The sequence below is a fragment of the Carassius auratus genome, chromosome 4 (genome assembly GCF_003368295.1).
Source record: "Carassius auratus strain Wakin chromosome 4, ASM336829v1, whole genome shotgun sequence".
Lineage (NCBI taxonomy): Eukaryota > Metazoa > Chordata > Actinopteri > Cypriniformes > Cyprinidae > Carassius > Carassius auratus.
In genome coordinates this window covers 21,692,346-21,718,541 of record NC_039246.1, presented here as the reverse complement: position 1 = coordinate 21,718,541, position 26,196 = coordinate 21,692,346, and the positions used below count along the sequence as shown (strand labels likewise).

At 37.1% G+C, this 26,196-nt stretch overlaps 1 protein-coding gene across 2 annotated transcripts; it reads right to left on the bottom strand.

Annotated features, from left to right (window-relative positions):
* LOC113062541 (D(4) dopamine receptor-like) lies at nt 1–24,842 on the bottom strand. 2 transcript variants are annotated; one of them, XM_026232459.1, is made up of 6 exons: nt 24,341–24,842; nt 7,383–7,556; nt 6,771–7,045; nt 4,748–4,860; nt 3,288–3,991; nt 1–1,674 (listed from the first exon to the last, which is right to left on the bottom strand). In XM_026232459.1, the coding sequence occupies exons 3-6, from the start codon at nt 7,005–7,007 to the stop codon at nt 1,472–1,474; spliced, it is 1,257 nt and encodes a 418-aa protein (XP_026088244.1). In that variant the 5' UTR covers nt 7,008–7,045; nt 7,383–7,556; nt 24,341–24,842; the 3' UTR covers nt 1–1,471. The 2 variants fall into 2 exon arrangements, with proteins under 2 accessions (XP_026088244.1, XP_026088236.1); XM_026232451.1 differs by lacking the exons at nt 7,383–7,556; nt 24,341–24,842 and having other exon boundaries at nt 6,771–7,374.
* Between the last annotated feature and the right edge of the window lie 1,354 nt (nt 24,843–26,196).

The following is a 26,196-nucleotide window of genomic DNA, read 5'->3' as shown; positions in this document are numbered from 1 at the left end:
TGTATTTATTTATTTATTTTTTTAATTATATTACCATAGTAAAGTAAAATTAAGATGAATTTCACAAATCCTAAATTCAACCCCAGATTGTTAGTGATGTTTCAGACTTATGAAGCTCACTGCTTATATATTTGTACAGTCTAAGCAGTAAAGCACACACATCTCCATAAAGTGACAGATGCATTGATGATCCTGTACACGAACAGCAATACTCATTCCACAAGTCTCTTTACAACATTGATTCTTAGAAGCACAATTACTATAATCCGCCCCAGATAATACCCACAATCCCCATGCCATTATGCAGTTTATTACCAGTCAATGCTGAGCATATCTACAGTACACATTTTGTGTATCACACTTGCAACAAAACTAAATTGGCAGACTGTGTGCACTAGGGCAGAGAAAGGCATCCAATGATTTTGGCAACTGTATATACACCCCCAACAGTTGGCACATTTTCCTCTTTGTATGGATGAAGCCACAGAATTAACTTCTTAACATTGTTTGTTCTAACTAAAGGTGACGTAGGCATGAAAATGAGATCTTTCCCTGGCTATGTTTACATGGTTTTACAGAGCTTGGATCATTTTGTCAAGGAAATGTAGTAATAAACAATCTCACCATATGCAGCTTTAAGAATTGATGGCTGTGTTCGGAATAGAATAAGCATACTAGCCTACCATACTAGTAGACACCATATTTCTTGTATTAGTATAGCAGTCTTCTAGCATATAATATGCATGTGTGAAAAATAAATGAGCACATGCTTGAAATAAAAGCATACTGCGACTGTATTTGAGATGATAACTGGGTTGTAGTTGAAGTAAACATGTGTGTGTCAAGTTCTGCCACCGTTCATTCCCTATTGCATTCAATTTTTAAAAACATTAGACTTCCCACTGACAATATACTGCTTTTTACACAGTATGCTGGTATGCCATTCCAAACACAGCTCATGATCTAACTTTCTCTTAAATTAAAAAGCTGGCTGAGCACTCAGCATATCTATTGAAAACAACCAACACTTAAAAAAGAAGGGGGAAAGATAAGATTCATTTTAAAATTCATTTAAAAATAATTAAATCAACACTGATACCAATACAACATCTCAAACACAGACAACTGTTAACTTCAATGTGGACGTTTTCACATATTTTATGCCTCTGGGCTATGGGATCAACAGTATTCTGTTATCAACTGTAGTGTTCAAGCAATAATTTTACAAGAAAATGTTCGGTTGACTAAGGCATCAGAAGTTTTCCTCAGCGGTACATCCCACTGCGCATTCAGTCTTTTCGGTAATCCATCGTTTCGTAATGTTCAGTTTTCTTAAAGCATTCCTTTGCTTGGAGAACACTGTGTACTCAGCTCATCCAGGTGTTTTTGTCTTTGCTTCCTTTAATCATAATTGTTTTAATTATTTAATTATTCATCATGAATTTAGGCTTGTGCTAAAGAGGGTTTGGCCTTAGGAGCGACAGCAGAGCAGTTTGTGAAAGACGTTCCTGAACTCCACATTGAAGGCAGTGTAGATGATGGGGTTGACGGCGCTGTTCACGTAACCGAGCCATGTGACCACACTGATCAGCGTCGGCCCGATGTCACATGACTCACACAGCGCCTTCGTCACATGGACCACGAAGAAAGGAGTCCAGCAGGCCAGAAACACACCTGGAGAGGAGAAAATCATGTCAGGAGTTTATATATATTCTCCAATATGGTCATTGCGTTCATTGCCCTGGAAACAGCTTTATATATTACACTTGAAAGGACTTCTTTTAGAAAGCAGTTTTCATGTTAATAATCCTAGAGCAGCAGGTGTCACATCAAAGCATGGAAAGTTTTTATATATTGCAGAATGTGACATTTGAACAGTTTTCGTCATACTTGACCACCTGATGGCTGTCATTTAGTTCTAAATACTGCTAACGCATTTATTCATGCCTTGAATCATTTCACATGAATGAACATTCAAACACACTGATGGATACCCGCACAGTCTTGATCCTAAAAACCTCAGATCACGGCAAGGTACTTCACGTGTTTGAAGTGTTTGAAAAGACCAGCATGGCTGCTCACCAGCATTCGCTTTGGATGCCTTTTGAATCCCCTAAAATCATCTTAAAGGGACATAAATAAATTTGTTGTCATAATTACACTGTGTCATTTCATATCAGTCATTTAGGAGAATGTTCACGACGCTCCCAAGATGTTTACAAGCATCTATGAAAAATCCTAATATGCCGATTTTCTCTCTTGACATGAAGAGTGCTGTCAAATGATTAATCGCAATTAATCGCATCCAAAATAATAAAAAAATGAATAAATATAAAATCACACAAAATAAAAGTGTGTGTACTGTCTATATTTATTATGTATATAGTAATTTGCACACATACACTATATATATTGAAAATATTTACATCTAAATATTTATATTCATTAATATATTTCATATAAAAACAAAAAATCTGAAATATATACATGCATGTGTATTTATGTATACATAATAAATATTCACAGTTCACACACATATATAAACTTATAATTTGCATGCAATTAATTTAAATTAACATTAATCCCTTAAGCAAAAACACACAAAAAAATATAAAATTTTATTATGCATCTTAAAATGCAAGTCCGTTAAAGTCCATTTCTGCCATTGAATAATTTTTTTTTTTTTAAAAAGGTAATTGCGACATTTTCTAACAATTCTAAAACAAATTCTTGCAACTCGCAATTCTGACATTTTCTCTCAGAAATGCATAATACAGAATTGCAATTCTGACTTTTCTCTCAGAATTGTATGATATAAACTCATATTCGCAAGCTATAAAGCTTGAATAGCTGGATATAAACTGAAAATTGCAAGAAAAACTCACAATTCAGACTTTTTTAAATATAGTTTATATCTCACAATTCTGACAATATTTCTCAGAATTGCGAGTTTATATCACACAATACTGACCAATAAAAGTTTATATTAAAAATAAAACCTCAGAATTGTGAGATATAATCTATACAAAAAAGTCAGAATTGTGTTTTTATCTAGCAATTCTGACAATTTCTCGCAATTATGAGTTTATATCACACAGTTCTGAGAAAAAGGTCATATTTATAAGGTGTAAACTCATAATTGCGAGAAAAAAAGCCAGAGTTGTGAGATAAACCAATAACCCTCTTTTTAATGTTTTATTCAGTGGTGGAAATGGGCTTCCATATGCTTTAGACATTTATGTTGTGAGAAGCACAATAACAAACATTTGAAATGAATTGATACATACCCACAACCACGGGCAGCACCTTCATTGCCTTCCGCTCTCGTCCGCTCACCCTGTTGCTCTTGCTGTGGCGGCGTCCCGTATGAGGACGATGGTTCTTCCCTACACCATTCTCCCGTCCGCTGTCATCCTCAGTGGCACGCTCAGGGTTCTCTGCATCCGAAACACTGTCCATCTGGGTGGTCATGGGGTCACTCTCTGCTGCCGGCGTCTGACCTTCTGCCTGCTCATCTGTGGTAAGAGTAACCGGGCTGGCTGGGGAGACTGGAGTAGTCGGGGTAGCGGTGAGAGATGTCGGACTGAGACTTGCAGGCATGAGGTACACCACCTTCTCCCTTGCTCGTCCCTTCTCCTTTTGTAGAGCCGCTCCTAGGCGCAAAGACAGGCTTCTACGGCCTCTGGGTGGGTGATGGAGGTGTGACCGGCTACGGCCAGAGCTCCATCGCTTTAGTCCCCTGAACATCCAGTAGTACAGGAGGAGCATGACAGGGCAGGGGACAAAGAAGGAGCAGATGGAGGAATAGACCACAAACTGGTTGTCCTCCAGCTTACACACATGAGGGTCCCTGTTGGGGACCTGGTTTAAGCCAAATATGACAGGACTGGCTACACCTAGGGAAAGCACCCAGGTGGCTGTGATCAAGGCTAGCTGACGAACACTAAACTGGTTCCTGTTGTATTTCAGAGGGACCACTACTGCAATGTACCTGTAACAGAGATGTAGAGAAAGTAATACCATTCACTGACACCTATTAGGATAACTATAATGATAACTATATAACACCAGTGGACACTAGCATTCTGTGTATTAAAAGCGTGCACTGTAGTTTTGTTGTCTGCCACTTTAAATGCTCCAGCTATTTAAAGCAGGATAGATTCTGATTTTATTGTCCTTATTCTATTGACCATCCCATAAAATGACAATATTATGAATATTATTTTTTTTTATTTTTTTTTACATTTTTGAGAGTTATATGAAAGGCCACACCCTTTTTTTTTACCAAAAAAAAAATCGTGTTTTGGTAAATGAGATATTAAGTAGTAGTCATTTTGAAATAAAAGGTTGAAGTTATGAGATATTAAGTCATAATTTCGGCCTTTATGACTATGATTTTTTTTCATATTTATTTTTGTCACAGTTTTAGCTTTGTAACTCAAAATGTTCTCTTTTTATGGTTTTTATACCACAATTTTGCCTTTTATGCTTTTTTCTCATAATTTCAACATTTTATGTCTTAATTATGAGTCATACCAAAGCATGGTGGAAATGGGCCCATAATATGTGGTCTTTTTATGTTTTATTTTTTGTTGTATATATTGACATAATTCCAAGAGTGTAAGTTACACCTCAGTGTAAGTGATTTCCTACTGTTCATTTTTATAAGTTATAAGTTTTTATAAGTTTGAGCTATTTTTAATAGTGATGGGTGAGCAGGTGTGTAGGGGGTGGGTGCATGTCTCACCTGTCCACACTAATTGCACATAGATTCAAAATGGAGGCAGTGCAGAGCATCACGTCCATAGTCATTAGGGCATCACAGATGTACATACTCAGGGTCCACATGCCTCCCAGGAACTAAAACACACCCACACACACAGACAGAGAAAGATAGAATGTGTAAGACGACAGGACACACACACTCATCTATACAGTATCTGCCAGGGGCATCAATTCCATATATATATATATATATATATATATATATATATATATTGATTTTTGCCCAGCACTAATATGTATACATATACAGTGTATATAAGTGTAATAACATTTGGTTTGCAAACACTTTAAACAAATAAGGTGCTTTTTACAGGAGTGTTCCTTTTACATAGTAGCAGTTAAAATATTTATTGTAGCCTACATCTCAACTTAATGTAATTCAGTTAATTATAAAACAGGCCATTTGTCTTTGCCAAGACATTAAAGTTTTTATAGAAAATATTTTATAGTTTGTTATAGAAAAAAAATTGATCATAACATTATAACAGGCATCTTCCTATTAGAGACCTGCACGATCGCAGGACCCATCGCAGCAGAGCTGATGTGCGAGTAGAGACTCGTATGTGCGGGATGCGAGAGAATAATTAGTGTGTGCTCACACTAGGCAACCTTAACCATGCCGGAGCGCGTTTGACCCCCAAAGCCTGGTTCGTGGCAAGAGGTGGGCAAGAGCGCGGTTCAAATATATATATAGATCAGTGAGTGTGAGCGTGCTACGTGTTGCATGATTGCATGAATATTTCTGAGCGGCAAAAGCGATAGATCTGTAAGCCAATATATTGTTAACAAAATGATTCACTCCACTGTGTTGAGCGAGAGTGCTTCTCTGCTGTCTTCAAATGCAATCGGAAACTTCCTATTTCAAACTTATCAAGTCAAGATTATGACCTTGTTGCATTCTTTTCTGTTAAAAATAACAGTGGACAGTGGTTTGTGAATGCTGATGCTTAGCCTAAATAATTTGATAATAAATAAAATAAAATAATCAGAAGTATCCCCTCCCTGTGACCCATGATTTGTCTGTAGGCCTGTGTGTATTCAGAGCCAATGAGCAACGGACTTTCATAATAATAATAAAACTGCGTTAACGCAAGATAGAATAATTGTCGGCATTAATCAATTAATGTGTTAGCGTGATAATAATGTATTAACTTGCCCGGCCCATATATATAAATCATCAAAACCATTAAAAACAAATATAATATGAATATAATTATTTAAATTTGGATATTCAAATATTTATGAAATATATTATTGTTTAAAAATTATTTAAAATATATTCTTTAAAGTTATGTTCAAGGCCATTTTAGTTAAATCTTAAAGGATCTTTTGGGAACAGATGGTACTGTAGATGTTAATCAGTTGATGGTCTAGATTGACTGCAATTAAAATTTGAACTAATTCAAAGAATTTACCAAAAACTATGTTTATTTAAACCAACCATACAATAAAGACAGGAAGTCTCTGAGGGAAATCACTCGCTGCATCAAGATTCACTTCACAGACAAGCAAACTTCAAAAGCTAAACTTCACACCATCTGACATTAAAATACTTTTCTGGAATACAAAATGTACCCTAAAATGGCATATTCTGCTCATTCATTTCAAACACCTTGCACTTGTCCAATAGTAACACTTCAATGAGGAATAATTACAAGTTCAACACGATCTGAATGACTCATGTATTCTCAGAAACCCTGTAGCGCTCAATGCTCAATGTACCAGCATCACCTACAGAAATATTTTCAAAGTTGATCAAAAAAATACAAATGACTGGGTGGACAATATGCTCAGTTCATTCCATATCATCATTTTGGCCTTGAGCAGGTCACTTTACCCCAGTTGCTCCAGTCAGACTGTCCCGGTAAGAAGTGTAGCATTGTTTGCATGGATAAAAACATCAGCTAAATCGAAGCTTAGTGAATTAGTAGTCTGAAACATAGAGGGGCAGTTTAGACCATCTCTCATTGGTCACTGGCACTCACCTCAGAGTAGACGTAGAGCGGCAGGACCAGCACGGCCAAAAGAAGGTCAGCCACAGCCAAACTGACGATAAAGTAGTTAGTTGCGGTTTTAAGAGAGCGTTCGGTCAACACACTGAGACACACTAGGACATTCCCCAAGATGATGATGAGGATGAGAGGCACGCCACATATCAACGCGAGGTAGTTGTACCTCTCGTGGGCCACCGCTGGGTCTATACTGGGTGTCACATTGACCATGGTGCCATGAAGTTCAGCTGCCAACCCGGATTCAACATCTGTGAGAGGGAAATATTGACACGGTGGCGACTGTTTGTAGAGACGAATGGGTCTTGAGTGTTTTTGCATGCTGAACCGTGTTTGTGTTCATGCCCATATGTTACTAGGAGAGGAATTATGACAAGTAGAGGCCGTAAATATGAACAAGCAACCTCATTTCACTGTCGTTTATATGCAGACTGCTTGGAAATGCAGTCATATGTCTTCTTATTTTTAGACAATACCAGACTCAATCTCTATTTGTCATTGAATGCTAACAAAACATTGTCGTTTTATGCTGTAAATGTGTTCAGATGTTTGTGTCTGGCTCGCTTTCATTCTAGTCAAAGTTCTTACCTTGAAACTGTCACAATCAGACAGGGTTTTCGGGCTTTGTAGAGTATGTTGACTTGTCTGGCGTCTGAGAGTTTTGTAATCACATTTTGGAGGTGTGTGGGATAAAGTTGACTCTTTACGTCATCAGGAGACATGTTGAAAGAGTTAGCACTTCGTTCACGCGATCTGACAGAGCTGAAAGAGAAGAGAGGTGATAATTGAATCTTCTCTTTATGCTTTATATAGGCGTCATCAGAAATGCGCATGACTTAGCTGTGATAATCAAGCTAAAAAAAAGGATGCATATGAGAAGAGTTTGACACCCTTGAATTAAGGAAGAGCGGTGACGACTTGAAGCTTTGCCGTCACAAACAAGCTAAAATGTGCCGAAACTCATTTGCAGCTGTCGTCGTACCTCATGGTACAGTATTGTTCAAAATAATAGCAGTACAATGTGACTAACCAGAATAATCAAGGTTTTTAATATATTTTTTATTGCTACGTGGCAAACAAGTTACCAGTAGGTTCAGTAGATTGTCAGAAAACAAACAAGACCCAGCATTCATGATATGCACGCTCTTAAGGCTGTGCAATTTTGCAATTAGTTGAAAGGGGTGTGTTCAAAAAAATAGCAGTGTCTACCTTTGACTGTACAAACTCAAAACTATTTTGTACAAACATTTTTTTTTCTGGGATTTAGCAATCCTGTGAATCACTAAACTAATATTTAGTTGTATGACCACAGTCTTTTAAAACTGCTTGACATCTGTGTGGCATGGAGTCAACCAACTTGTGGCACCTCTCAGCTGTTATTCCACTCCATGATTCTTTAACAACATTCCACAATTCATTCACATTTCTTGGTTTTGCTTCAGAAACAGCATTTTTGATATCACCCCACAAGTTCTCAATTGGATTAAGGTCTGGAGATTGGGCTGGCCACTCCATAACATTAATTTTGTTGGTTTGGAACCAAGACTTTGCCCGTTTACTAGTGTGTTTTGGGTCATTGTCTTGTTGAAACAACCATTTCAAGGGCATGTCCTCTTCAGCATAGGGCAACATGACCTCTTCAAGTATTTTAACATATGCAAACTGATCCATGATCCCTGGTATGCGATAAATAGGCCCAACACCATAGTAGGAGAAACATGCCCATATCATGATGCTTGCACCTCCATGCTTCACTGTCTTCACTGTGTACTGTGGCTTGAATTCAGAGTTTGGGGGTCGTCTCACAAACTGCCTGTGGCCCTTGGACCCAAAAAGAACAATTTTACTCTCATCAGTCCACAAAATGTTCCTCCATTTCTCTTTAGGCCAGTTGATGTGTTCTTTGGCAAATTGTAACCTCTTCTGCACATGCCTTTTTTTTAACAGAGGGACTTTGCGGGGGATTCTTGAAAATAGATTAGCTTCACACAGACGTCTTCTAACTGTCACAGTACTTACAGGTAACTCCAGACTGTCTTTGATCATCCTGGAGGTGATCATTGGCTGAGCCTTTGCCATTCTGGTTATTCTTCTATCCATTTTGATGGTTGTCTTCCGTTTTCTTCCACGTCTCTCTGGTTTTGCTCTCCATTTTAAGGCATTGGAGATCATTTTAGCTGAACAGCCTATCATTTTTTGCACCTCTTTATAGGTTTTCCCCTCTCTAATCAACTTTTTAATCAAAGTACGCTGTTCTTCTGAACAATGTCTTGAACGACCCATTTTCCTCAGCTTTCAAATGCATGTTCAACAAGTGTTGGCTTCATCCTTAAATAGGGGCCACCTGATTCACACCTGTTTCTTCACAAAATTGATGACCTCAGTGATTGAATGCCACACTGCTATTTTTTTGAACACACCCCTTTCAACTAATTCAACTAATTGCCCAATTGCACAGCCTTAAGAGCGTTCATATCATGAATGCTGGGTCTCATTTGTTTTCTGACAATCTACTGAACCTACTGGTAACTTGTTTGCCACGTAGCAATAAAAAAATATACGAAAAACCTTGATTATTCTGGTTAGTCACATTGTACTGCTATTATTTTGAACAATACTGTATGTTGAAATATCTTTTACACATTTTTCACTCTTTAAATGCAGGTTTAATTGCTTGTTTAATAGCTGATGATATCATTGTGGCATTCTGGAGTTAGTATTTAAAATAACATGAATAAAATGTTGGGGTCAATTAAAATGAGTTGCACCAAATGTTAACTTTATGAAATTGGCTGTCAGCATGCAATTCGCCTCGGTTTCTTTATTCTACGAGTGACACGTTGGAGAATTGGATCGGAGGATGCTCTGCTTCTGTGATAACGGACTGTTTGAAATTCTCCCCTCTCACAACAACAGGTGAAGGTTGCCATGACAACCTCCAGTGTGCGTGTGTGTGTGTGTGTGTGTGTGTGTGTGTGTCTGTGTGTAAGCCACAATGAAGACGGGAGGCACTTGTGAGCATGTACATAAATAAAGACCCAATCAAACCCGTTCCAGTTCACATCACCCTTTGGTAACTAATGAAAATGTTCAATTAGAGGAGTCTCCTCTCAGGTCGATGTTATCGTTTCTTCCCCTGTAGCTTCTTCTGTTGGAAGTCTGTAGTTGGAGGAGTTGTGTACCATTCCAGATTGAATTGAGAACGCCTTTTAAATTCCAATTTAATCCCTATTAAACATGATTTGACATGAAGTGTAACTCCAAAATGAAATCAGGAAAGCAGAATAAAATCCATAGCTGTTTGTGTAGTTTTTAATAATCTTACATTCACTGTCAGCATAAATTACTAATAAACATCTTTTTTTTTTTAGACATCCTCAATTTGAGATATTCGATATATATTATGAAATATAATTTTATGGGCAATGGTGAAACAACACCACATAAAATACTCTATTTTAAAGTATTTTTTATTTATTTAATAACATTTTATGAATTTACATAAAGCACCCCAAGGATTAGCGTTGGGTTAGACAATTATGAAATACAGTATATATAGTTGATTGTTTAATTTAAGAATTTTCTGAAGTTTTCTGAATTTTTGTTCAAATATGCAAATGATGCATTATAATTATATGGGCATTACATATTATAATTATAATGTGATGCATTTCCAGAACAGAAATCTAAATATTTTAGGTTTGAGTGCCTTGACAAATGCTATATAAATGCAATGCGTTATTATTATTAGGGGCCAAGCACCGAAGGTGTGTAGGACCCTATTGTGTTTGTTCCCGTTCTTATTATTTTTTTTCCGACTGGGAGTCTATGGCAGCCCATAGAACCGATTGCGGGAAAGTTGTATAATTTGGCACACTGATAGAGGACAGTCCCAACATTAACTATAGCAAAAACAAAAGAGAACTGGAGCGCTGCTGGAATCCCTTGTATCCTCTGGTGCTCTTGGAAGGGTTAAATATAGAAAAAGATTTTGGAAAAAAATCCAAGTCCAGGCACTCAATAGGATGCAAAAGTTAAAAAGCCTTTAATGGTTGGGCTAAAGCATTAAAACACCAACGCGTATCGGCCCATTGGCCTTCATCAGGGTGTTGGTATTAACTATAGCAAATTTGAAGTCTCTAACTCCAACTCTCTAGCACCACCACTTGTCCAAAGTTTCAATATTTGCATGCTAATAACTTTTGAACCGTAAGCCAGAAAATGGAAATTCTTTTTTCCTCTGAATCCTTGGTTCATGCCAAGTCGAATGAATTCAAAAATCGCAAGGTTTAGTTTTTTCGCTATTTTCAATTTTTTGAAAAACCTACTTTTTCGAACTTGTCCTAGACCATTTGTCCGATTGCCACAAGATCATCTTCAGACCACGCTGGCAAAAAGTTATGCAATTCAAGTTGATTCGTCCAACCGTTCTCGAATGACACGTGAACAAATTTTACAAAAAGCACGCAAAAATACCCGTGAGGCTATATCTTGGCAACGGTTTGGCATATTGAGACCAATCTTGCTGTTTGTTATAACAAGCATAATCTACGACTACCTGCAGTGTTTCAACGCAGCACCACCTAGTGGTCAGGAGATATGAAAAATATTTTGGCTTATAACTTCTGAACGGTTTGGCCAAAAATCACACAACTGGTCTTTTTCAGTTCAGTGAGTGATGTTGAGTTGAATGATATCCAATTTTCCCGTGCCGGCCATTTTAGGCGTCGGCCATTTTGAATTATGTTTTAAAATGCTGTATTTTTTGAACGCAGCATCGTATCGTCACGAAAATAACTACAAAATATTCGGCTCCATGCCCTGAAGGTACTCAAAAAGTTTGGTGGCAGCGCCACCTTGTGGCCAAGAGTTATATTGAAATTTCAAATAAATGCTAATAACTTTTGAATAAATTAGACTATTAAAATGAAAATGGTCTCCCTATATTCTCTGCTTCATGCCGAGAGCATTGATACAAATTATGCGAAAATTGGCCATTCTTCCTGTCCGCCATTTTGATTAATGTTGAAAACCTACTTTTTCGAGCTTCTCCTAGACCGTTAGTCCGATTTTCATCAAATTAGACGTGAATCATCTTCAGATCATGCTGGCAAAAAGTTATGGATTTCATGTCGATATACAAAACGGTTCTCATTAAGCGCATCAACGAATTTGCTGGAAGGGTGCCAAAATGCATTTGAGGCTGTATCTCTGCAACACTTTGACATATTTGCACCAAACTTTGTATGTGTCATTGCCACCTCACACTTACCATGCCACATAAATTTGGTAACAGCGCCACCTTTTTGTCAAGAGTAATAAACCATTCATTAACCACGAATAATTACACTTTTAAAATTGCTAATAACTTTTTATTGCATTAGCCTATTTGAATGAAACTGTGCTCAAAATATTCCCTGGCTTATGCCGATAACATAGATACCAAATGTGCCAGTGTATGCTGAACTTCCGGTCCGCCATTTTTATTTATGTTGAAAACCTACTTTTTCGAACTCCTTATCAACCGTAGGTTTAATTTTCACCAAATTTGAATCAGATAATCTTCAGACTATTCTAACACAAATTTATGGATTTTGTGTCGATAGACAAAACCGTTTTCACATAACACAGCGACGAATTTGAAGCACTGTGACAAAATGACTCTTGAGGCTGTATCTCTGGAATGCTTTGACATATTAACGCCAAACTTTGTGTGTGTCATTGAAAAGTCACACAGAGTACACCAAATTGATTTTATAACAGTGCCACCTATTGGTCAAACTTGATAAGCCAAGTAATCATGCTACTAGAGGTGGTATTTATGATTTTTTTTAGCCATTTCAATTACAATAATCCTAAAATTGCTCTTATTGCTCATTAATGCTTTTGGTGTTATGCTCCATGCCATGCTTAGCTCCTACATTTGCCGTTGGAGTGCTTGGCCCCGTAATTGCTGCTTGCAGCTATATTTATTATTATTATTATTATTATTATTATTATTATCATTATTATTATAGGTATAAAATGAAATAAAAAACAGTAACATTGAAAGAAGTGGAAATGTCTTGCTCAGTGCAAGCAAAAAAAATAAAAAAATAAAAATTTGAGAAAACAGACACACTTCAGTGACCAATTCTCACTGTTAACTAGTTGCTTATTAGCGTGCCTATTATTAACATATTGGCTGTTTATTAGTATTATAAAGCACATATTCATCATGAGCATAATCTACATCCCTAATCCTATCCAATACCTAAACTTAACAACTACCTCACTAACTATAAATAGGCAGCAAATTAGGAGTTTACTGAATCAGAAATCATAGTGAAAGTTTGTTAAAAGCAAGAACTGGACCTTAAAATAAAGTGTGACCAAAATAATTTAAATCTAAAGACACAAATAGATAAAGTGTAATAAACACTTGAACTGTTTTTAATGCATTCTTTCCACTAGTGTGAAAATGTTATGAAAAGCCCAAAGTCTCTCAACTGACAAGTACATTTTTCTTTCTTTCTTTAATGAAATTAAATTAAATTAAATTAGTAAAATGTCAAATTGATGTGCTGTTCAGGCTGTGCCAGTGTGCCATAAGGTTTTCTGGTTGCATGAATCACATACCCTGCCATTATGTGGGTATTAGCAGAAATCTAAAAATCACTATGTGCTGACTCTATAATCTTCCGAAGTACAAAGGTAAGCAGACACAGCGTGCCACTGGCAGTTCTCATTCTGGTAATCTATCCCCATGCTTCTCGTACCCTGCGTTCTGCTTGTAAATGTCATCCCAGGCAGGAGATCCCTGGGTAATGGAAACAGAATGGAAAAGAAGGAAAAGTCACTCACACACCCTGGTGTAAGTCTGTCGGACCGGAACGTTTCATACAAGGCACACGGATAACATAACCAGCCATCTCACCCCTGTCCCAGAACATCCCTTCGGGAGAGCCTTCAAAGCACAAACAGCTTCTGACTGTCTAGTTGACAAAGGACGCCTGCAATAATTTCATTAGAAAGTCTAAAATGCCATTGTCACATTGGCATTCACCCTACAGCAGAAGGACTCGGAAGGTTGCATCTCATTATGCTCCACCTTCAAGCATGAACTGTTTGATTTTGCACATATGAGTCTACCGAGGCCAATATGAGACGCTTTATTGGGATTAAGTTCATGCAGAAAGGTCGTTTCATTACAGGTGAAATGATTTAAGAATTAGTCTCTTTAGCGGAAATGCCCTTTAGAGGCTTCACGTTCTCTGACCTTCTGAAAACGTTTTTGTTCTGCACTTTTCACAGGTACAGTACATTCTGGTGTCCCTTGACTTCCTGTGAGAGCACTTCAAATGGAAATGCCATGTTTAGAACTATTAGTTATGAATACATCAATATGTTTCAATTCCAATATGTTTTTAAACATATCGAATATATCTCATGTATTTGTACTGTATATTGACTGTCATAGTAAATGATCAAAATTGTTATGTTTAGTTTTGTTCCACAATTAATATTCAGGGTTTCCCTACAACCGCTTGATTTTTCCTGCTTTACCAAAAATGTATCTGTGACACATGACACATGGCATGATGGGAAATATATTAGGAAATGGTGCCTTCCTTTTATTCAGTTTGTACAGCTTTGCTGACTAAATGCAATGTGTTCATATATTATTATACTTAATTATGATAATTTGGGTAGCAGTTTTGAATATGTCTTATATATATATATATTAGGGGTGTAACGATACGCGTATTCGTATTGAACCGTTCGGTACGACGCTTTCGGTTCGGTACGCGGTACGCATTATGTATACCGAACGGTTCGTTGGAGTAATTAATTATATTTGAAAAAAAAAAAAAAAAAGAGAGAGAAAGAAATATAATGATATGCGTTCAACAAGGTAGCCCAATAACCCAAACAACGTAACAGGCAACGCCCCTGACACTCCCGAAGAAGAAAAAAACACCATCTTATATGTTTATGTTAGGCTACTCAGCAGGCGCTCGCTCACTCAGTACGCGCTGAAGGCTCGTTGCAAAATAGCCAATGCGTTTAACAGACCAGAAATGAGAAGATCCTCCAATAACCAACAGGTCTGGTGTTTGGGTGCACTTTGGATTCCCTTTAAGCTATAATGGTGATGGCAAGAGAGTGGTGGATAAAAAAACAACGGTATGTCGCATCTGCAACATGACAGGGTACACCAGCGGGATTACAAAAAAAAACAAAAAAAAAAACAGCGGGAATATCTGGGATATATGCGTCAGTACTATCTGGGAAAAGACGAAAAAAAGGAGAAACATGCACGCAGCAAACTATCCCTGCAGCATTTAGACACTATAGCTTACAGGGAATCCAACCCAAACACCAGACCTGTTGGTTATTTTAGGATCTTATATTTCTGGTCTGTTAAATGCATTAGACATTTTGCAACGAGCCTTCAGCGCGTGCTGAGTGAGCGAGCGCCTTAGGGGCCGTTCACATATCGTGCCTAAAAACGCATGGAAAACGCTAAGCGCGTCTTTCTCCTGAGGCGTCTGTCTTTGCTAAGCAACAATGACGTGCTCTCTCCATGAGACGCGGAAATTTCAGCGAAGGATAAATGGATTTGCAGCTCTAAAAATCGCTTGCAGTAGCTCTGCTACTGAATTTATTTCAAAATTGCAATCCATATACAACTATGATCAGCTGTTCCTTCATCTTGGCTGAGCTCTCAACGTTGTTACGGGAAAGGATGAAGCTGATTGGTTGGTTCTTGTCACATGACCCGCGGTGCGCTTGCGGCATTCTGAAAAGTTGAGATGTTTTTACATTTTGCTGTATCTAAAACGTACCGAACCGAACCGTGACATCAGTGTATCGTATCGAACCGAACCGTGAATTTTGTGAACCGTTACACCCCTAATATATATATATATATATATATATATATATATATATATATATATATATATATATATATATATATATAAAGACACCGTTTTAAATTATATTTAGACATTTTACAGACATTTCAGGAGTTTTTATACATTTGAGTGTACATAACCATATTTTGAGGACATAATTTGAGAGAGAAAATATTTGAGCTGACATTACAGGACATTCAGTAATGTAAAAATTATGTATGAAATCAGTAAATGATATTTGTTTGTTTGTTTCCAAAAATGCCAAATGTTTCCTGTCAGAGAAATGTGAGTATGTATTTGTATAACTGCTTTAATAGAGCCATGTAAAGGTCACTATTGCATTCATTTCTTTCTCCCTGTTGTTTTGGACCGTCAAACCATTACTGATTTCCCTTTCTCGGTTATGCTCAATTAAAAGTGTGTTTTAGGATTGAGACACTGCTCTCACCTCCAGCGATGGCAGCCGGCTTTAATTATAGACAGAGAATTTCAGAGCTGCTACGATCCTCCACGTCGGGAACAATGAAGAGTGATCAAGGTAATTACTGCCTTTCCTCTCTCCGTATTATAGTCATTTATTTCTAAGCTAATCAGAGCTCAGCAGTCTTTTTGTAGAGGTTCAGAAACTTTTCCTGTGTCTTTGTGATCATTCTGTCCAATAATAATGTTTGCACAGTATAAGTTGATGCCTTATTAGTGGAGGTTAGTAAAGTGTCTTTTTAAATTGCTACAGAGAATAAAGAGAGAATCTGATACGCCAGACTGAGGCATCTCAGCCATCAGTGAGAGCTTGTCATCTTTTTTTATATGTCGAGGTTCTGGAAAAAGCTTGACAGAAAGTGTTTTTCACCCTTAAATGGATTGATTCATGAGAAGTTTTGGGAGGCGGCAGATCAGGTGATGGCCTGTGGCATTTCCTTTGTGTGGCTGAATGTCTTTTTGAAGATTTATAGCCATGAGGCTCTACAGGAAAACACTGAGAGAGCAAGAGGAGAGATAAATGAGGAGACACTCACAGCAACAATAAAAGCTCCAGAAGGAGGTGAGGCAATGATCTGTGTTAAGGGAGGCGATCACGTATTAAAGTGGGTGTTTTTTGTGTGTATGTGCCAGGAGCATGTGAAAAACATCAGGATCGTATCACAAGGGAGAAAATAGCTATTATTTTTAAGTGTGTGTCTGTCTTTTTTTGTAGGGTAAGAAAATAATCTGTTTTTACATATCTATATTTTACTTGAAAACAAAATTAGAAATTTGTAAACTATTGCACAATCTGTATAAATTATAATAAGTGACTTGACTATTAGCTTTGAGCAAAGAGAAAACTATCTTTTAGCATTAACAAGTACTTCAGCGGTACTTGCTCAACAGCCAAATGTCAATTCTTTAGCCAATCACCTGAACATTAAATGTCATGTGACTAATCAATCATGATTCACAAGAAACTTCCTGACAAATGTTTTGCCCCCATGAAGCAAAATTCTGTCATTCCAATAGGAATCCACACTATGGCTTTTTTGCACGAAACCTTTTCCACTTGTGTTCAAGTTGGTCATGAAAATTCGCTGCGTTGACCAAAAGAAAATGTTTCATTTATTAATGGTTTAGTATTGAGGACATCTATATGCTAGCCAGTGTAGTCCTAAAAGTTGATTAAATTAACCGTTGGGTGGATTAGCAGCATTAGCATGTAGCATGTGAAATCCTGGAAGTCTTTCTCCTCCAGGGCCAAAACATAGATGTTTCATCTAGCACTATACACATTTTGTGCAGTAAAATTGTGTTGATAGCAATAGCAAATAGCAGAACATTGAATTCATTATTTTGAATTCAGCTGAGCTAACGAGGTATTCAAACAGAATGTGTTTTTGCTTTAAAAAAAACCTCAAGACTTGTTTTTTCTTTTCATTGAGTGTCATGTTTTTAAAAAGCCATGTTAAGACACTGGAAGAAACGCAAATGCAATAGTCAATTATGTACGTTTAAATATAAAAAATTGGAAAAATAGTGCAATGGAATGGAAAAATGGCACCTAACGCTAGTACTTTATTGTATTTCCCAAGAACCAATTTATATGTGCGTCCACAACTTAAAAAAAGTTGACATATCTTACATGTACACAATGTGTCGAGTGGTATCTGCATTAAGCCAATAATGAGCTAATGGCAGTAAAATGTCAGGGGTTAATTAAACATGCTTCTAACATAATCGACTAAAGCTGTCACCAGTTAGTTACTTAAATGGCATCATCTCAACACAGACTGTGATAAGGTTTCAGCTTCAGTTAATTTCACGCTGAAAGATATATACAGACTGTTTAATGTACTCTATCCACCATTAGTGCCTCATGATAATTGCCCCATTGTGAGATTTTGTTCATTGATTTTCACGTCTTAAGTCTTGTAGATCAACTACTGGCTTATCTAGAGGCCATTTCACAATCTTGCTGTCTCATTGGACAAACAGCATTAAACACACATTCGAGATCTGAAAGAGAACAAGCACTGTTCTGCCCTTTTCTGCATAATTCAGATTTTATAGGTCTTGCTGTTCTGGGAGTGATTTTATAGAAATAACTGATGCATGGTGTTTTGAAAACCTGTTTGTGAACGCAAACAAAGATCTTCACTATACCAATTAGGGACATTTTGTTGGCACCCACATGGTGAAATATTATTAGGGTTATGAATAAACTCAACGGTTCGGTGGTCCCAGTGCAGCTGCGATTAGTGCAAGGTCACAGACAGAACCCCTCAGACTGTCAATTAGAAGGTCTGAGATGAAGAAAAGAAAAGAAAGAGAGAAACGATGAGATTATCATTCTGATGGCAGGAGAAGATTAGATGTGATATGGAATGGAATGGGTCTGAGGAACAGCAGGCTCCAGATCATAGTAGCTTTTGGTTATTATTAATTCATTTGTTTGTTTTGAGGGACTGATGATTTACAATCTCTATTGGATTTCATCTTAAATGTTGGTAGTTTGTGTTTGAATATTTCCATTATATGGCCGAGTAAATTGGCCTACACAAATGCAAAAAGTTTTTCATAATTTAAAACATACTTTTGCTAATAATAAAAATGTATTTATTAATTGATTTAATTTATGTATAATAATTCAAAAATTATAAAATGTAAATTTTTAAGGTAGGGGTTTGGGGGCTGTAGTGTCATGCAAAAACTGAAATGAAAAAAAATATTATAATAATTTAATATAAACATTTATATAAGTCGCAACATCTAACTAATGGGGTGCCTCAGGGATCACTTCTTTGACCACTTCTCTTCTCTGTCTGCATGATATCCCTAGGTTCTGTTATTTGGAAACATGGCTTTTCGTATCACTATTATGCTGATGACACTCAACTCTACCTCTCCCTGATGATCTGAAAATAGCTGCTCGCATCTCAGTTTGTCTATCAGACATTTCTTGCTGGATGAAGGACCATCACCTTCAACTCAACCTTGCCAAGGCAGAACTGCTTCTGGCTTCATAAAACTCATCGTTTGATCACAATTCATTTTTGACATTTGACATTTCAACATCCATTTAGACACATCAACCAAAACTCATTAAAAACAGCCAGAGATCTTGAAGTTAAGATTGATGATAAGCTGACATTCTTAGACCACATTGCTAAAACTGACCAGTCCTGCATTTTGCTTAATTCAACATGCTTCACAACTCCTTGATCAAGCTCTTATTCTGTATAGTCTGTACTATTGCAATGCTCTCTTGGCAGGTCTTCCAGCCAGTTCTTTCAAACCTTTATCCAGAAAATAGCAGCAAGATACATTTTTAATGAGCCAAAAAAATGCATGTCACACCTCAGTTTATACATTTGCACTGGCTACCAATAGCTGATCGCATAAAATTCAAGTCATCAATGATTGCCTACAAAACCACCACTCGCTCTGCACCCCTTTACCTAAATTCATTACTTCAGACTAATGTGCCCTCTAGAAGCTTGCATTCTTCAACTGAACATCGCTTTATAGTGCCATCCAAAAGAGGCACAAAATCATTTTCACTGACTTTTAAATGAAATGTTCCCTCGTGGTGGAATGACCTGCCAAACTTAATTCTTAGTCATCCTCAAGAATCAGCTAAAAGCACATCTCTTCCAACCCGCCCCCCTTTTTTGGACTCTCTAAATCTAGCACTCTCTATTTCTATTCTTTAAAAAAAAATTATAATAATAAAAACGTGTAACTTTTAGACGTTCACTCTATTCATTGACTGCTTGTAAACAAAACGAAAACTAACACTTTTCTAACACTTTTTTCACTTTTCTAATCTTTTTGTGTTTTATATGTTTATTTTTTATTATATAACTGACAAAAGCATAAAAAGGCCTCTAACACTAGCTTGCGCTATTCTTTTTCTATTCTGTTTTCTTTTTATTTATTATATAATAAAAAAAAAAACTTGCTATGTGTACTGCGTTAAGCAAACTGAGACTTGTTATAGCACTTGAATAGTATTGCTATTTTGTTGATTTTAATTGCTTCTTCATTTGTAAGTAGCTCTGGATAAATTGGAGCTTTAAAACATGCACACAGACACACACGTGTGGATGTTTATGTGGTTTTTGAGGACAAAAATTTGCATAGTGACATGGGTATGACATAGGTTTTTACAACATGAAGGTGATTATGAGGACACTTTCGGTTTCCGGATAATTCAAAAGGCTTATAAATAATTCAGAATAGGTAAAAAAAAAATGCACAGTGTTTACTTGGAAAGATTTAGGTGTAGGGTATTTTTTTTATTTACCGTAATCATTTAATCATTTAGCAGACGCTTTTATCCAAAGCGACTTATAAATGAGAACAATAGAAGCAATCAGGTCAAGAAAGAACAACAACAGTATACAAGTGCCATGACAAGTCTCAGTTAGTCCAGTACCGAATGCATTTTTTCTTTTTTCTTTTTTTTTATATGGAAGACAAGAAAAGAAGGAAAAGTGCAAGTAGAGCACTAAAAGTGCTAGGGTAGAAAATACAGTTTGTATAGTATAAAAACCATTACACCTATGGAGAGTCCACTTAAACCATACAAACCATGTGTGTGTTAGGAAGAGGGTCCCTCACAAGGGGATCATCATATTTTGGGGCTAGAATGATGACATAAATTTCTATTTTTTCTTTTACCAATCTTGACCCTCTTCATCATGGCCCCACTTTCCGCTTTACTCCATGAGAGTGGCGCCTGCTGTGAGGTAGGAACCATCTGCTAGGATGGCACTTGAATGAGTGAATTCTTCTCTATCATACTCAAACACTCACATTAGACTCTCTTCACCATGGTCAGATTACTATCAAACACCCCAGCTTCAGTGTTTCCCAGTGCCAGGTATTTATGTCCCCCTCGACTTTGTTCCAAACAGAGCCAAGTGGCTTATAAGTACAAGATATAATTGACCTTTTCCTGCTTGATCTTGGCTTCTCAATGGATTTACAGACCTGGCACCTAACAACGTGAGTTGCCCTTTCAATCAGGATTTAGATTTAGCTCTGTTTTAACTCTAACTAAGTTCAAAAGAAGCACCTTGTAGATCCCCAGTTTAAATTTATCCAATCATGTCTATGCAAATTTTTTTAATTTGCTGAGGAAATAATCAAACATGTTCATCTACTGTAAAAGCCCCCCCCCTCTCTATCTCTCTCTTATTTAGCTTTATATTTAAATCTGATTAGTTTAAGTGAATCACCTCTTTCTCATATATAATGCCGAAAGGTTTGATTCACTGTAGTAAATTATTCTTTCTTTTTTATTTGTACTATAGCACTGAAAGGTCTGATTCAAGTAATTGAATCTGATTTGTTCAAATGAATCCTAAATTATATTTTCTCTCCAATATGTAGAGCTAAAATGTCTGTTTCATTGTAGTGAATCTAATTCACAAGTAAATCAGAAATTATTCTTTCTTTTTCATTTGTACTGTACCACTGAAAGGTCTTGTTCAATGCATTTAATCTGATTTGTTCAAGTGAATCCTAAATGATCTTCTCAAACACACACACACACACACACACATTCTCTCTCACATATAGGGTTGAAAAGTCTGATTCGACCTTTGTTAATGAATCCTAAATTATTCTTTCTTCCTATCATATGAAGCATTGGAATTTTATAGTGAATAGTGAATTCACAATTATAGTGAATTGTTTCATGCTAAATTATCCTCTCTTTCTCTTAATATAGAACTGGAAAGTCTGATTATGATTTCTAGTGAATTGATTCATTTGGATGGTTAATGTAAATGAACAGACTCTTTTGTTATTGTATTTAGAGCAAATTCAGTAAAAAAAAAGAAAGAAAAAACATCAGATCAAATTATTAATTATGTCACTTTTATTTATAAAAACATACTTCCACCATAAATTACTTAAATGTATTTAGTTACTTTAACACTTTCCATTTGTAAATCATTTTTCAGTCATAAACATAATGAGCTATAATTGAAAAATAGTTCCCAAAACTGATGGTTAAGGATTGAGTTCAGGTTAAGGATAGGATTAGACAGTGGACGACAGGACTGTTGTTCAAAGACCGAAAGATGCTCTCTGGGCACACATCCTTCCTGGCAAAAATCAGTCAATAAAAAATATTACAAAAAGAAACCTGTGTCCACTTTGCAAATGCTCTATTGATTGTGTTTTGTTCATTCTTGGCCTTTAGCTCTCCATACCGCTAAAGTTTTATGCATATTTCCATATACTGTGAAATATAGGTGACCGGTGTATTTCACACTCAAGCATATGGTAATGATGTAATTTATTCTCAACCCACATTGCTGAGGGGCGTTTGACAGTCGTCACCAAGGGCCTGAAATAGCATACTGATCTACTTCCTGCAATTTTCAAGAGATTCTTCAGACATGTAGCATAATTGTGTATATTACACAATTGAAGGAGGGGGCTGATATGAGGGTAGGGTGGGCCATAAATAAAAAGTCTGCCCACTTGCGGTCCACAGTACCATAGCAACGAACCTGTGGATTTCAGTGCCAGATGGTCACCAGGAATTTAATGGTCTGTATATTTTCACCCAATTGTGTGAAGAGAATCATAACTTTTCAGGGCGGGGGGCATGGCCAGACTCTAGATGTAATAAAAAATCACAGGTTCCTCAACGGGTCATTGGATGAACATGGGATGAATGATCAATGTTCTGCAGATGCTGAGCAGAGGTGTGAGATTCATAGTGAGTGCGGACATGTTGTCAGAGCGTTTCTTTGAAGGCTGCTTGCGTGTCTTGAGCAACAGGTGCTAAACAGCCCAGACTCCATTACAGCCACCTGTCTGGTTCCACCACTGTGGTTCTGTTGGATCTGCTCCACTGAATTTCTGTCACCAGAGGAAACGACAACCTCAATGTGTCTTTTTGACCAGCTGTGTGCACAGCAACAACAGCATGACAGCGGTGGGGGGCGGAGGGGAAAGATTGAGCTGGCACCAGACCCACGGTTGGACACTTTGTGTGTCCGTATATGTGTGTGTGTGTGTGTGTGTGTTGAGTTAGTTGCTATGGTTTCTAAAACTCATGCTCATTTCAGAATGCTGTGTGCGATATGTACTTCATATGGGCGGTGTCAATGATCCAATCCAATCTCATCAGAAAATGTAAGGATTTAAGGAGTTTGGCCGTTTTGTATGTGATTCATTCGAAAAAAGAAGTTAAACATGAAGGTCTAACTTAAACCTGTCAGGGTAGTGTAAGCAGATTGTACTTAAATGTATGAATGAGTAATAATTAGCCACCAGTTAGGCAAAACGTAAGATAGTTATGCTGAGTTGTTTGGAATGAAACTTCTGTGTAGGTTGAGATTTAGTTAAGGGCACAAGGTTCACTGACTAAAAATAGTTTTAAAACTTAAAAATAGAACTTTCACCAGATTTCAGTTTCTCATTTTCAGTTCAATGAAAATATTCCTTTTTTACATTATAACACCTGTTGATAATAATAATAATACACCTGTTGACAACTAATGTATGTCTTAATTAATTATTAAAACAATTAATATATTTCATGTAATTATTGTCTCTATTCAATTGGTTTATTAACCCCCCCCCCCCCCATTTTTTTATCTTATGTGTGTGTGTGTGTGTGTGTGTGTGTGTGTGGTCATGCGTACATATTTATACTCATTATATAATTATTAATATGTTATTGTTGTCTTGCGTTGTACTGTATTGTTATGAGATTTTTAAAATATTTTAGAAAATATAAATAGCAAAATATCAGCTATGCACAGTCTGAGGATATCTGCTTAATTTGGTTGTCACTTTTCAAGTGTTTTGGTTCAGGTCATGGCTATTGCTGTCATTTGAAGATGTGATCAAATGCAGAAAAAAGGAAGGATTCACTCAAGAAGAAAGGCGTTGTACTGATACACCGTGAGCCCTGTCTCAATTCAGTGCAGATAAGTCTGTGCTCATTCATATTCATGAATTTTGTTTGTCATTTGCGTAATTTAAAAGGCAAATGTATCTGGCTCACCCAAAACGAAGATGTAAAATCTAACACGAACAGACCGCCATTTATCTTATCTTGTTTGCCTCATTCAGTTGAGTCTTGCATACAGGTAAAGAAAAAAAAACTGCACAGTTATTAAAAAAGAATTAGCCAACTGTTCTTACCTGAAGCTTGACGCTCTAAACTGACAAAAAACTGTCATAGGAAATCATCAGAAATTTCCATGCAGAATTTTCCATTCCAATTTCCGTCTTTCCATCCTACAAGGTGTCAGCGCAGAGGTCAAAAGAGTGTCCTGTCAGTCTCCCATTGTTCCAGCATTTACGTTATTCTCCAAGAGAGAAGTGCATCTTCCAGCTAGGCTCTTTTTTTTCCTGTGCAACCCAGTGATAGTCTCTGACAGGTGTCTTGTAGGTGTCAGAAAGTTTCCTCAGGTAGCAGATCACTAGCTTTATACGTGTCGTCTCTGGCTTTCTTAGTTCATTAGCTGCTGTCTGTGAAGATGGGGTGAGAGAGCGCTCTTATTCTCTCCACTCCTCTGTCTGCGCGCCACATGCTCTCTTCTGTTACTCGCTCTCTCTTTCTCACCTCTCTCTCTCCCCTCCTTCTTACCTTGTGACTCCTTTTCTATTTATGTGTTTCTTTTCTTCTGTTTCTCACAGGCTCTCTTTACACCTGTCTATCAATCTTTCTTTTTCTTCTCTTTTCACTTTTTCTCTTGCTTTGTCTCTCTCTCTCTCTCTTTCTCCCTTTCCTCCAGGTTTAATTGACCAGGGTGCACCTGTGGCTGTGATTGGTTGACAGATGAATGCTTTGAACTCCCTCTCTGTGAACAGCTGTTGACCAATCACTGACCCAGAACAAGCTTCTGGTTCTGAGACGCAAAACTGCCCAATTTGAGCCCAGGACAAGGGGTCCTAAATGTGTGCCATGTCCTTCATGTCTGACTGCTAAATATGTTCAAAGGGAAGAGGTAGGGATGGCTTCTTTGACTCCAGTGTTCAGATGCATTACCCATCTGATAACAAGCAATTAGGTGTTGTTTGCTTTGGTTGTGGTGGTTATATCTATTTGAGCTTTTAGAACAGTAAATGTTCCTGAGCTCTTGAGGAGTATAAGCAGTAATGCAACCAAAATGGGGGTTATTTACTTTTGAGTGGATATTTTAAGAGACAGATGAAAATGTGTGTGTGTGTGTGTGTATGAGGGATGTTGTGTAAGAGTGTGAGATCTGTGAAACCCAATAGGTGGGTGGAAACCGTTACTTTCCAACAAATGTATTTGTCAGGGTAATACCTGCCCAGACTCAGCCCACCATCTTGCCTTATCCTTATCTCTCTCCTTGCCAACAAAATGTCTTATTGTGAAAATAGGTCCTGTCCAATCTAGTTCTGATCCCACCAGTAGTATATGGCAATGAGACATAATATATATAAAAAATTCAAATATGTGTATATTTTTCACATTTGATACATTTTCAATAAAAACAACTGTTCTTTGGCTAGTCACTTTCCTTTCAGTCCATTAGTCATCAGATCCTCTGTAAGCATTGCACGTGTCAAAATGATTGCAGTTTTCATTCAAAAGAGCTGAGTACTCACAGGAAAATGACTCACAGATCATTTCACGTGTCAAGACATTTTAAGTGAAATTGATAATATCTCAGTGGGTGAGTTGTTTACTCTGTAATTAATTCACCCATTTCCAAAAGTGTATCCATTTGGGACGATTAGTGGACTGTTTGTAAACTTATGGATTATTGCAGTGACAGGTTAATAAGCATAATTTCAATTGGCTCTGAAACTTGGGCAGTGTTACTTCAGAAAAATGGATGATTTAGACACTTTTTAATCTCACTTGCACATAAGTGCATATTTGCATGTACTCAACTTTCTACTTAATATCTGGCCTCAACTCAGCAGTTATTATTAAACAATTGATCAACAATTGAACAAATTACTGCTCTTTTGTCAAAGCATAAATTGCCGGCAGACCATGCAGGTTCTGCAGTGAGGACCAC